The sequence below is a fragment of the Phlebotomus papatasi genome, unplaced genomic scaffold (assembly GCF_024763615.1).
Source record: "Phlebotomus papatasi isolate M1 unplaced genomic scaffold, Ppap_2.1 HiC_scaffold_531, whole genome shotgun sequence".
NCBI lineage: Eukaryota > Metazoa > Arthropoda > Insecta > Diptera > Psychodidae > Phlebotomus > Phlebotomus papatasi.
Window position 1 is genome coordinate 1 of NW_026604728.1, and position 13,019 is coordinate 13,019.

Genomic DNA, 13,019 nt, shown 5'->3' on the forward strand with positions numbered 1-13,019 from the left:
TTTTGGCCTTTCGGAATTTTTGCTCTGAGGAATTTGGGTTTCGGGATGGCCTTTTGCGATTTTGGTGTTTCTGGACTTTAAACGAAATCCATATCTTAAAACTAAAAGAAGGAAAAAAATGTAAAAAGGTTTTAAATAAATTTGACCCTTTTAGAAATTAGCCTTTATTGCAATTTTTTTCGTTTTGATAAATTCAAAATACTTTTAATTTTAAAAGTCTTCAAATTAGAGCACTTTAGCATTGAATGTGCGCCTGATTAGTTGATTCATCGTCTGATTTATTCTCTTTCACGCACTCGATATCTGTTAGGATTTTTTTTATTTCTTTTCTTTTGCGCTTTGTGAGAAACTGCAAAATGAGGTCATCCGGAAAAAAATGAAAACAAATATAGAAAAATGCGTGCAATTAGAGAGATATAGAAAAAAAATGGTGTTGGTAAGATTAATAGAATTGCTGTTTTTTTCTTTTTGTAATTGCTGAAGCTCGATGGAATCATATTGAGGATTTAGATTCATTCTTCTCGCGAATGTACTGCTACCATCAGAAGCACGGTTTTTGGGTGATGATGCTCCAGGAAGTGCTTGAATTGCTGCAGTTCATCTTTATGGTGACCTTTACGTCATACCTGATGCACTGTGTCAATTACCAGGCACTCTTCCGGTGAGAATTTTCAGCTTTTCTCCGCTGAAGGGGAGGATTTTTTTTTTGACTTTGGGTTTTTTTGGGATATTTCAGGGAAGGAAAATATGCAACAGACACGAACAAAATCACAATTCCTGATGTGTTAATTAGTAGTTCGGAGTGTATTGCATCACTCAGCGGTTGGACCTGGACAGCATTGACACTTTCGGCGCTCTGCTGGTTCTTTCGTCTCATCAAAGTTCTCTATCACTTTATCCAATTCTGGGATATCAAACTCTTCTTCAATACTGCCCTCAAAATTGAAGATGTGAGTTTTCAAGCAGGTTTTTCCTTTTTTTTTAAATTGGATTTTTTGTGAGGTTTTCCCATGGATTTTTTTGCAGGGTGAATTGGACAATTTGACCTGGCATGAGGTTCAGAGGCGCATCAGGGATGTGCAGTCGGAGCAGCAAATGTGTATACATAAAGAACAACTCACCGAATTAGATATTTATCATCGTATTTTAAGGTGGGATTTTCTCTTTAATACTCCATGGGGTTTTTCACAATTACTCAATTTGCCAATTTTATTTATTTATTTATTTATTTTTTGGTAGATTTAAGAACTACACTGTGGCCATGATGAACAAAAATATTCTCCCAGCCAAGATTAGATTGCCTATTTTAGGGGATGTGAGCATTCTGAGCCGTGGTTTGCGCTACAATATGGACTTGATACTTTTTTGTAAGTAAAATGATTTTTTTAATTAATGATATGCAAATGATAATTTTTCAATTTTGTTTTGTAAAGTGCAAAGTGAGAAAAATAATTTTTAAATTTTATTCATGATAATTTGCAAAATAATATAAAAAAATAGTTTTTTTTTAAAATTATTTAATAACTCTGGAGATTAAAATATGATAAAAAAGTAATTTTTCTAATTTTTTGTCATCCGAAAATCAGAAATCGTTTCTTGAATCACAGAAACGTATCAAAGATCACAGAAACATTTTTATTAATGCAAAAACGGATTCGAAAATACGATTCTTAAATTACGGAAACGCATCCAATGATTTTGGACATATTTTTAAAAACCCGAAAACGCTTCTGATAATCAGATATTGTTTCTTGAATTGAGGAAATGCATCAAAGAACTACAAAACCGGTTTTATAAACGCGAAACCAAATCCAAAAAACAGAAAAGTTTTTTAAATCGCAAAACCGTCTTTAAAGATCACGGTAATGCTTTTAAAAATGTGAAAACGGATTCGAAAAGATACGTTTCGTAAACCGTGCAAACGCTTTCAAAGATCATGGAAACGTTTTCCTAAACGCGAAATTGCATGCGAAAAATTGAAAACATTTTCTAAATCTCTGAAACGTATCCAGTAATCACGGAAACGTTTTTTATAAATGCGAAAACAGATACGAAAACCAGGAACAGTTTCTGAAATCACGATAACGCAATCAAGAATCAGGGGAACGTTTTTGTAAATGCGAAAGCTCATCTGAGGATAACTGAAATATTTTTATGGAAGCCAAAAAGCGTGAGAAAACAGAAAACGTTTTTTAGACCTCGAAAACATATCTAAGGATCATGGAAGTATTTTTATGACAGTGAAACGCATCTGAAAATCAGATTTTTTTTCGTGAATCGCGAAAACGCATCAAAGAACCACCGAAACGTTTTTATGAAAGCAAAAATGCATCCAAAAACAAATAAAAATACATTACGTGAATCCCAGAAGACATTTTTAAAGGTTACGGAAGCGTTTTAAAGAAGGTGAAAACTCTTCTGAAAATTAGAGAACGTTTCTTTGATCGCGGAATCGTTTTTAAATATCACGGAAACGTTTTTTTTAATGCGAAAACACATCCAAAAAACATTAAAAAAAAAGTTTTTGAATTACAAAAACGAATCAAAGGATCACTAGAACGTTTTTTAAACACGAAAATGGATTCGAAAAGAATAAAGGATAAACAGGAGGATCGTATAAACGTTTTCGTAATCGCGAAGATGCATGCGAAAAATGAAAAACTTTTCTAAATCTTTGAAACGTATCCAGGAATCATGGAAACGTTTTTATAAACCTAAAAACTAATGTAAAGAGTACGGAAATATTTTTATGAAAGTAAAAATGCATTGTAAACAAAGAAAACGTTTCTTGAATCATGAAAATGCATACACAGATTCCTAAACCGTTTTTGATAATAAAATAATTTTATCTAAAAACACGCTTCTTGAACACACACGAAACGCTTCTTGAATAGCGGAACCGTTTATAAACATTTTTATCAAAGCCAAAAAGCATGCAAAAAAAACGTATTCTAGACCTCGGAAACGTATCTAAGGATCATGGAAACATTTTTTATTAAAGCGACAACGCAACCGAAAATCAGATTTTTTTCTTGAATCGCGAAAATGCATCAAAGGGACCCCCGAAGCGTTTTTATGAAAGCAAAAATGAAACAAAACAAAAGGTTTCTTGAATCATAAAACCGCATTAAAGGATCACGGAAACGTTTTATAAACGCGGAAACAGATCCGAAAACCAGGAAAAGGTTCTGAATCGCGAAAATGCAATCAAGCATTAGGGAAACTTTTTTTTTGTAAATGCGAAAACCCATCTGGAAATCATTGTAAAATTTTTAGGACAGCCAAAACACATTCGAAAAACAAAAAAAAAATGTTTTGTAAACCCCAAAAGCGTATCTAGGGAAGGGAAAACGCATCTAAAAATCAGAAAGTTTTTCTTGAATCACGAAAACGCATCGAAGGACCCCTGAAGCGTTTTTATGACGGCAAAACACATAAAAAATATTACGTGAATCCCAGAAAACATTTTTAAACGTTACAGAAACGTTTTTATGAACGTGAAAACTCTTTTGAAAAATAGAGGATCTTTCTATGATCCCGAAATCGTTTTTAAAGATCATGGAAACGTTTTTTTTTAACGCGGCGAAAACGCATTAAAAACAAAAAACAAAAAACAAAAAATGCTTCTTGAATAACAAAAATGTATCAAAAGATCACGAAAACGATAACCAGAAACGCTTCTTAATTTGAGAAAACGCATCCAAGGATCATGAAAGCGTTTTTATAAATGCGAAAATACATCCGGAAAACCTAGAACATTTCTTATATCGGAAAATCAGTTTGAGATATCACAGAAACGTTTTTATAAAAGCGAAAACCTATCCAAAAATCATAGTCTTGACCCTGATCCTTGAATACGGAATTGTAACCAAGGATCATGGAAACGTTTTCGTAAACGCGAAAAACGTTTTTTTTTTGTTAATAGCAAAAACGCATCTAAGGACCACGCAAACATTTTTGTAAAAGCGAAATTTGATTCGAAAACCAGGAATCATTTCTTGAATCAATCTTTCACCTTGATCCTTGAATGTGGAATCGCAACTAAGGATCATGGAAACGTTTTCCAAAACGCGAAAACGCATTCACGGATCAAGATAACGTTTTTATAGACGCGGAAACCTATCTGAAAAACCAAAAACGTTTCTTTAAAAGCAGAAACGCATCTAAGGATTACGGAAACATTTTTATAAACACGAAAATCTGTCCAAAAATCATGATCTCTACCCAGATCCTTGAGCGCAGAATCGCAACCAAGGCCCATGGAAACGTTTTCGTAAACGCGAAAACGCATTCACGGATCACGATAACGTTTTTATAGACACGAAAACCTATCTGAAAAATCAAAAACGTTTCTTTAATAGCAGAAATGCATCTAAGGCCCACGGAAACATTTTTGTAAAGGCGAAATTTGATTCGAAAACTAGGAATTGTTTCTTGAATCAATCTTTGACCTTTATCTTGACCTTGATCCTTTAATGTGGAATCGCAACTAAAGATCATGAAAACGTTTTCGTAAACGCAAAAACATGACTAAAGATTACGGAAGCATTTTCATGAAAGCGAAAACGTCGAAACACAAAACACGTTTCTTGAATCGTGGAAACGTTTTCACGGATTACAAAACCGTTTCTGAACTACATAAACGTTTTTAGGAACCCAACAATATATTAAAGAATTACCAGAATGCTAGAAGCATAGAAACGGAGAAGTACTCCGTGTTTCTAGATACGGAAATCAAGTTTATCTTCTTTGCATGTTTGACCTTTTGTGAAATTATCAATAGGGGGTCCATGGTCACCATTTGAGAACAACTGGCACCTGCGTGAAGACTTCAAACGGGCGAATTTGCGCAAGGAACTTGCATCGAAGCTGTCGAAGCAAATAACTTGGGTGGCTCTATCAAACTTGATCCTCTGCCCATTGATATTTCTATGGCAACTTATGTACTTTTTCTTCAATTATGCCGAGGTATTTTGTCCTGGAAAGGGATGAATTTTCTTTTGTTTCAGCCGGGGATATTTGATGGGAAAATGCAATTTTTATTTGTCTGTTGCAGCTGCTGAAGCGTGAGCCGGGAAAATTGGGAACGCGATGTTGGTCACAATATGGGAAGCTCTACTTGCGTCACCTCAATGAGCTCGATCATGAACTGGATGCACGGCTCAATCGAGCCTATCGTCCGGCTGTCAAGTACATGAACTCATTCTCCTCGCCACTTATGGCTGTTATTGCTCAGTGAGTTGGTGACAAAGTGTGACAATTTGCCGGAAGGGCAGGGAAATTCTAAAATAGGGTGTCTTTCTTTACTTTGCAGGAATGTGGTATTTGTCTGTGGAGGTATTTTGTCAGTTTTGATCATCTTGACACTTTATGATGAGGATGTGATGCAAGTGGAGCATCTCATCACCATCATGTCCATCTTTACGGCAATTGTTGTGATTTTCCGGGTGTTTATACCGGAGGAGAATTTGATATGGTGCCCAGAGCAACTGCTGACGGCTGTTCTGGCCCATGTTCACTATCTTCCGGTCACGTGGAGGGGAAAGGCACATACGAGTCATGTGCGTGAGCAATTTGGACATTTGTTTCAGTTCAAGGCGTCGTATTTGCTCAATGAGCTGTTTAGTCCGCTCATAACACCCTTTGTCCTCATGTTCTCCTTGAGGCCACGTGCCCTGGATATTGTGGATTTCTTCAGGAATTTCACAGTGAGTGTTGTTGGGGTGGGTGATGTGTGTTCATTTGCCCAGATGGACATCCGGAAGCATGGAAATCCTGATTGGCAACTGACGCCAAGCACAGAAGTCGAGCCGGAATTTACGCCAAGTTGCGAGACAAATCAGTACACGCAAGGAGAGCACGGGAAGACTGAATTGTCTCTTGTGCACTTCACAAAGACCAATCCAACATGGAAGATGCCAGATGAGGCCAAGAAGTTTGTTCAAGGTGAGTTGAAATTGTTTTTTTACTGTCAATATTTATTTTTTCCACATTCTATTTACAATTTTTTCTACAATTAGTTTTTTTCTAAATGGAAGGCAATAAATTTTTGATCTGAAAAGTTCATTATCATTTAGTCATCGATTTTCGATAATTAAAAGATAATAAGCGAGAATGAGGCTGTTTTACGAATACAGGGATTTTTAGTGAAAGGAGCAAAATTATTTGTGGTTGATAAAAACGGCCAGTAGGGTTTCCAAAATCCCGGGATTTTTTAAATTTCGGGATCCCGGGATTTAAATATTTCACTATTCCCGAATTTCGGGATCCCGGGATCCCGAAAATCTTGGATTTTAGAATCCCGGTTTTCGGGATCCCTGTATTAACAACCATTCGCGATCCCGGGATCTTCGGGGCTCCATTTTCTTCGGGATCCCGGGATTTTCGGGATCCAGGGATTTTCGGGATCCTGGAATTTTCTAAGTTCCGGGATTTTCGAGATCCCGGAATTTTCTGAGTTCCGGGATTTTCGGAATCCCGGGATTTGCGAAGGCTCGGGATTTTCGGGATCCCGGGATTTCGGGATCGTAATATTATATTTAGGAATTTCGGGATTTCGAAATCCCGTTTTATCAATGCATCGACCCCGGGATCCCGTATTGGAAACCCTAACGGCCAGAAAAAAAATTACTTGGTCAATAAAGTGAAAAATGGAACGCAAAAGAACATGTTCGGTAGTAGAAATCTAAATTTGCTCAGTAAAAATTCAATTTTGGTCAGTAAATATAGAAAAAGGAAGAAATAGTAGAAGAAGAATTTTAGAAAAAGGAAAGAATAGTAGAGAAAAGAATAACTCCTATGCAAAAATTGAAATGACAATTCTACTGATGCAAAATGTTTTGAATTTACCAGGTCAGGTTGATTTTTTTTATTGAACAAAAACTATCTTTAAAGCTCCGGCACACCTTTTAGATCAGGAAAATTTCATGAAGTCGAAATTCGAATCCCTTTCTTTCTCACATGCTTTGCATGTGTCTTTCTCATTCTCTCGCACTCTTCTTCTTCTTTTAAACATCTCTCCAAATTCAATTTAGCTCAATCGAATTTGGTATGCGAAAGAATGAGATAGTCATATGCAAAACATGTGAGAAGGAAAGGGATTCGAATTTCGACTTCATGAAATTTTCCTGATCTAAAAGGTGTGCCAGAGCCGTTACTAACCAAAATTGATCTCTTTTACTGAACGAAATCGTCTTTTGCTGACCAAAATTGATTTTTTTTCTCAAAAAATCGCTTTTTTGTGACTAAGCTTGATTACTTTACTAAATAAAATCGTTTTTTTCTCCTTTAAGGATCCTTTTTAGATCCGAGGAACGTTAGATCCTAACCAATAGTTTTTTTTACTGACCAAAATTGATTTTATTACTGAATAAAATCGTGTTTTTACTGATCTAAATTGATTTTTTTACTGAACAAAATTAATTTTATTATTTTACAAAATAATTTTTTACTAAACAAGATCATTTTTTCCTACTAATCAAAATTGCTTTTATCAAAATAGATTTTTTCTATTGAACAAAACTTACTTTTACTGACCAAAATTACCTCTTTTTACTGAACGGAATCGTCTTTTACTGATCAAAACCGTTTTTTTACTGAATAAGTTCATACTAACCAAAATTGATCAATCTCTGAACGAAATCTTGTTTTTTTTTACTGACCAAAATTGATTTTTTTACTGAAGAAAATGGTATTTTTTATTGAAAAAATTGTTTTGCTTTTTTACTGATATAAATTAATTTTAAACTAACCAAAACTGTTTTTATCAATGAAAAAAATCATACTTTTCCTGGCCAAAATTGATTTTTATACTAAACAAAATCATGCTTTTACTCAACAAAATTGACATTTTTACTAACCAAATTGTTCTTTTTTTAATAAATAAAATTTATTGTTCTTACTGAAGAAAATTGATTTCTTTTACTGACCAAATTTGATTTTTTACTGAACAATATCGTACCTATTTTTACTGACCAAAATTGACTGTTTTACTAAGAAAATTTGATTTTTTTACTGAACAAAAAAATTTTTGTACTGATCAAGATCGTTTTAAACTTAACTAAATATAATAGTTTTTTTTAATGACCGAAATCGATTTTTTTACTGAACTAAACCAAAATTGATTTTCTTATTAAAAAAATCGTATTTTTACTGACCAAAATTGACTTTTTTCTGAAAAAAAAAAGATTTGTTTTACTGAACATAATCCTATTTTGACTAATCAAAATTGATTTTCTTATTGAACAAACTTTTTTATTGACCAAAATTTACATTTTTACTGACCAAATTGATCTTTTTATTGAACGAAATTGTTTTTTTATTGACGAAAATTGTTTACTGACCAAAATTGATTTTTTACTGAACAAGATCGTATTTTGACTGACCAAAATTGACTGATCTTTTTGCTGAATAAAATTGTTTTTTTCTATAAGCAAATATTGATTTTTTTACTGACAAAAATTGCTTTTTTTTACTCAATAATGGCTCCGGCACACCTTTTAGATCAAGAAAATTTCATGAAGTCGAAATTCGAAACCCTTTCTTTCTCACATGTTTTGCATATGACTATCTCATTCTTTCGCAAATACAAATTCGAAAAATTATTCTAAATAATTTTAATAAATTGTTTGTAAATGTTTGTTTTCCTGTCGAACATTTTATGAACATTTACGAACAAATGACAAAATTTTACGAAAATTTTTTGTGTGTTTACGAACATTTACGAACACATGTTTGTAAAAGTACAACAAATGTTCGTCAAATGATCATGATACGAACAATGTTTGTGAAAAAAGTACAAACTTTTACGAACTTGTTTGTGGGTTATACAATTCACGAGCATTTTGTAACTCCGCCATAGGAATTCACAAACATTTACGAACATTTTTACAAAATATTTTTTTCTGTGTAGAGGCCGTGAAAACAACCGAGAGTCAGTCCGAAAGGAGAACGAATTCTCAAGAATATTCTTATCCGAGTAAGGGAATCGTCTGACCGGATTCGGACTATTCTCTTCCTCTTGCTTCGGCTCTGTATCTGAACGGAGCCGAAACAACTATTTTATTGTTTTCCAAAACTTTTAATGCCTTTGTAATTATAATAGATTTTAGTTTATTGTGACATTAAAAATTTTTATAGCAAGTTCTTGACATTTTTAATTACATTAACATTCGATTAAAGGCTATTCGAAAGAAAATTGAAAGTTTCTAAACTTCATCAAAGCTCTGAAGTGACAGTTTTCTATAATTCTTCTTCTTCTTCTTCTATTTTATGTAAGGCTGTTGGACTGACTCGGGTCCATATAGCCATTTTCTATAATTAAGTGTAAAAAGGGATTTTTTGAAGGATGCTGCCAACATTAAAGCTTTGTTTCCTGAGAAATCCAATTGAAGAAGTTTTGGAAGAAATTGGGACTGTGGAATTTGTGGAAAGCTTTAAAAGAGCTTGCTATAACAGACTCGAAATACTATAAAAAGCTTTGAAGCTTTCAAATGTTTTTGAATGGTAATGCACCTAAAATAGAAATTTACAGTTCTTAGCTTTTATGGTTTACAAAACTTTGCCATAAAAAGAATTATACCTACCGAAGAGTTTTTTTTTACAAAGCTTTAGCGTAATAATTGATTTAATTATTTTACGAAATTTAAAATTAAGTGGTAGAGATATTGGTTTATAGAACAAAAATTTAAGGAATTCATTTAATTTTGTTAAATGGTTTTTACAAGGGAAATATCATGCCAAAAGACATTTTTGAATGGGGAATCTTTTGCAGGAATCACACGGCATGCTGTGAATGATCTTAACCGGACACGAATGTCCATGGCTCCGGGCTGTGGAACCGGACCACTGCTCAGTACCACAGCCATGGGCGAGAGTTTGATGTCGATGGGAAGCCTCGGGGGTGAATATTCGTCCATAGTGCAGTCGGTTCTGCGGCAGAATCAGACTCTCAACAACTCCCAGATGGGTCAGTCCTTCTTCCACATTCCCACGCACGCGGGCACAAGTGGGCAGGAGCAGCAGCAGCAGCAGGCCGTGCATCAGGCCACGATGGACTTTGAACGGATGCTGCATCAGAATCTCACGGACACTTCGGTGCCCCTGAGGAGTACACTGCTCACGGATATTGCCGAGGATGAGGATGGGGATGTGGGTGGTACGAGGAGGAGTGTTCCTGGGCCAAGTGTGGCGTCTCAGGTGCATGTAGCACCGCGCACAATGAGTTCTAGTCTCAGGGGTGTCAGCAGGAGGGAAGGTCCTGCAGAATTGGAACCAAATGGTATCCTCTACAGGTGAGATTCAACTTAGGCCTCCAAGAGGATTATCCCTCTAAATCTAATTGATTTTTTTTCCTTATTTTTTTTTTTGTTTTCATTGGCAGCTTGAATTGCTTCCCGAACAGTGAAGTTCAGCCGCCGGAACTTACAGTGGCTGACATGAGCTTAAGTACACTCTTCCTCCATGAGCTTCATCATCGACATGTAAGTAGACTTTATTTATTTGACTTTGGGATTACATCTATTCCAGCACTGAGAAAAATCCGAAAAAGTTAAAATAAAATTCCAAAAATGTTTACATTACCCTGCAGTATTGATCCGAAATCGGTGTAAATATTACCCTTTTTAGGTGTATTATGGGTTAAAGTTACCCTTTTTCATGTTAATTTTACCCTTAAAAAGGTGTAAAATTAACATTAAAAAATGTTGATATATTTTTACACCTAAAAAGTGTTAAAATTATGAGGAAAAAAAGTTAATCGCACCCTCTTTTTTTTCTCAGTGAGTATTTCAAACTCTTCTGATGGAAAATTGAACTTTGAATTTCTGACTTCCTGCCGTCCTACACGATATTTAACGATTTTATAAAAAAAGCATTTAAAACTTAAATAAAAAAAAACATCGCTAAAATTTTACTCATTCGAAGAAAATCTTATAAACCTTCAAAAAAGCACAAAATATTTTATTAAAATTTTTAATGGACTTATGGGAGGGCTTTATGGAAGCTTTGGGTCACCTTTCCTTTAAAAAAGCTTAGAAATTCGTCTTAGAGGAGCTTTTAGCGAATCTCAAAAATTTCTATAAAGTAGGGTAAATGTCCTAATTCAAAACCATTTCCAGGCGCTTTAACTTCGACAGAAGATTCAACACATTAAGTTCATATTTTTTCTGAAGAGAATTACATAAATTTACTGCTTGACTCTTCTAGAATGTTACTGTTTAGTGAATATTTTTTAAATATAATTTAAAAACTTCTTAAATATAATAAAAATACACAAGTGCAAAGTGCTGCAATTGGAAACATATTAATCCAAATGGAGAAAGTTTTTAATTGGAGACAAACAGTGTAAATGAAACCGCGACGAAAGGCTTCCAAAACCTTGTTGAGTTGCTGCTGAGTGCAGGATTTGTTCTTATTCCTGGTCTTTTTTCCTTTCCCATCTAAAACAATAAGAAAATCTCTCTATAAAATCATATTTCCAGGGTTTCCTATTGAAGCATTTGCAGATACTTCAGAAAAACTCTTTTTGTTCATGAAATAGGTAATTATTTCATTTGAAAACTTCACGTACAGTTAACAATAAAGATTAGCACTTAATTTAACTAAATTTAGCCAGAAATGTGACATTAAATGTTAAACAAAACGAATAAACCACAGTCATTTTTTTGTGTTTTTCATTGGAAAACATGGTCGATCGATGAAAAATTCGATGTGAAAAGGTACACTTTTAATTTTTTTTTTAAGAAATTAACAAATTAAGATTTGTGAATATAAATGGATTTTCGCTTTATTTGGAGGAAAATTAACTAAATAATAAAACTGTGGTATAGAAAATATATAAATATAATAATTTAGTACTGTATTTATCATGAAAACAATGACGTTTCCATTTGGAATAGAGAAAAATTTCCATTTGGAGCAGGTTTTGAATTAGCTTAATTTACCTTAGTTAAAAACGGTTTAGAATTAAATTTTCCGTGAAGTTTCGAAAGAAACTCTCCAAAACAGCTTTTGATACTCGAAAGGAATATTTTGCATCCAAAAAATTAAATTTAATTACTAAATTACTCGAAGTGTAAGCTGAGTTTGGAAACAATTTATGAGTTTGCTTCAAACAGCTCCATATAAAAAAAAACCTTTTGCCAGGGGACAGACCACAGGAAATGAAAGCTCCTCACCTTCTCTATCTTTCCCACAAATATTGGCTTCCTTGTCACTCCGCATACGTGTAGCTCTCCCGAAGTTTAGGGCTTAAGTGTTAAAGTAATACTTAAGCCAATATTCTGCAATATTTGCTCCAAAACGGGTAATTGGGGCTATAGGAGGCACAAGGGAGAGTTGTGGAGGTAGATAGGGTATGGGGTTTGTCCTGTATTACTCACTATCCGTAGCAATTAACACTTTCCGGACCACAACATATCCAGCGATCGAATTTCAGTAAAACTCACTTTATTGTAAGTCTTAGTGGTCAAATATGATACTTTTGTAGAAAAAGAATTTTTTCCGCCTCTGGGAAATTGGTAAACTCATGGGTACTCTCGTCCCCAAAAGAACGCAAAGGATACAAACTTCAATTTTCCCAAAGCCAATATTATCGATTTTGTAAAGTATTTGTGCGTGTCAAAGGACTCCTTTACAATGTTGATCACTACAGCAAGAAGAATTATTGACCAGTATCTTGTGGGATGTCCAGGAAGAGCTAAAAAGGACACCCAGCTCCTGCTTGCCAACAGATTCCTCAAAATATTTCACAGAATAACACTTTAACACACATTTCTCTCAACACGATGTTATTGTAGACACATTAAGCTTTCTCAAGAGCCAAAAAAACACTTCTGGACAATCAGAATTTACCAAAATCTGGAAGAATAGGAAAAACTTCCCCGAAAGCAATCTCCCTCGCTGCCAAATTTAAAAATTATCGGCCATATTAGCAAAATGTCGCTCCCGCTTAGAATTTTCTTACAAGGTTGGTGTCAAAAAGCAAATGGCGGGATAACCTTACATTTGACCTCTAGATT

The 13,019-nt window shown here is 34.3% G+C and overlaps 1 protein-coding gene across 1 annotated transcript; it reads left to right on the plus strand.

Moving 5' to 3' along the window:
- Positions 1 to 450: 450 nt before the first annotated feature.
- Positions 451 to 10,942, plus strand: LOC129809257 (autophagy-related protein 9A). The gene is made up of 9 exons (XM_055859070.1): positions 451 to 661; positions 737 to 950; positions 1,027 to 1,151; positions 1,240 to 1,367; positions 4,784 to 4,968; positions 5,057 to 5,235; positions 5,315 to 5,946; positions 9,773 to 10,292; positions 10,382 to 10,942. The coding sequence occupies exons 1-9, from the start codon at positions 528 to 530 to the stop codon at positions 10,551 to 10,553; spliced, it is 2,289 nt and encodes a 762-aa protein (XP_055715045.1). The 5' UTR covers positions 451 to 527; the 3' UTR covers positions 10,554 to 10,942.
- Positions 10,943 to 13,019: the final 2,077 nt, after the last annotated feature.